Source organism: Opisthorchis viverrini, assembly GCF_000715545.1.
Source record: "Opisthorchis viverrini unplaced genomic scaffold opera_v5_4633, whole genome shotgun sequence".
Taxonomy (NCBI): Eukaryota; Metazoa; Platyhelminthes; class Trematoda; order Opisthorchiida; family Opisthorchiidae; genus Opisthorchis; species Opisthorchis viverrini.
In genome coordinates this window covers 1-894 of record NW_008757382.1, presented here as the reverse complement: position 1 = coordinate 894, position 894 = coordinate 1, and the positions used below count along the sequence as shown (strand labels likewise).

Here is an 894-nt window from a genome sequence, read left to right as displayed (position 1 = left end):
TCGAAGCGCCAGTAGATGGAGACTTATCGGTGGGACTTGTTCTGGTAACAGGATAAACCTCCACTTGTATTTTCCCGGTATCATCAGTCCGCATTGTAAATCTTCGTCGGCGCAGCTTTCGACGAATGGCTCGAACAGGTTGCTTCTCTCCAGCTTCATCATCTGCAGACTCCACTTGAGTTAAGTCTGTGTCCTCATCGGGGTCCGTGGAGTCAATGTGCACAAGCTGTTGACCTGCATCGCTGGCTATGTTCGATGTTCGCATGACCAATAGGGAAGTCATTCGGAACAAGCAGGCCTGAACAGCACCGAACATGTTACTTTCATCGAAATGAGACTTCCTTAAACTTTCAGATTCAACCGATCTGACAGCTAACACCAATGTTTGAATATCAGTCTCTGCTTCGGTAGTTCTGACTGAACGGGATGCTGAAATAGATGAAAATGGATGGAAGACAATGAATTAAGGCGTAAAAATGCTTAAGTGTGGGATACATCTAGCAAGTAACGTGAAATATCAAATAATATATCCTGCCTATGGCCAAAGCCAAGAAAGTTGGACAGACCTCTAAAAACCGTATCACTAGCAGACAAAGAAAAATACAATAAAGGCTGTGACACTGTCGCTTAAGTAGGGTCCGTTCAAAAAAATCGACCTTGAAGGCTCTCCATCGTTGCAGTAGCGAATCAAAACGGTGCTGAAATGAACTAAGGGACATAGGAACCACGAAAGTGTCTCCTATGTAACTTCAAAGATCTATATGAAAGTATGAATATGCTTTTTCTACAGTTTGTCACATTGAAGAGCATCTTTGTTATAAGCTATCTGGGGGAAGTGGGGTGTTCTCCAACGGCATGAAGGGACTGACGGATGACACCAGTGCTCTGGTGTGA

General features: G+C 44.1%; 1 protein-coding gene across 1 annotated transcript; it reads right to left on the bottom strand.

Annotated features, from left to right (window-relative positions):
- Positions 1-60: 60 nt before the first annotated feature.
- T265_16111 (hypothetical protein) lies at positions 61-429 on the bottom strand (the record flags this gene model as incomplete). Its single annotated transcript, XM_009179628.1, has 1 exon — positions 61-429. A coding segment is annotated over one exon (366 nt), but the record flags the coding sequence as incomplete, so codon positions are not given.
- Positions 430-894: the final 465 nt, after the last annotated feature.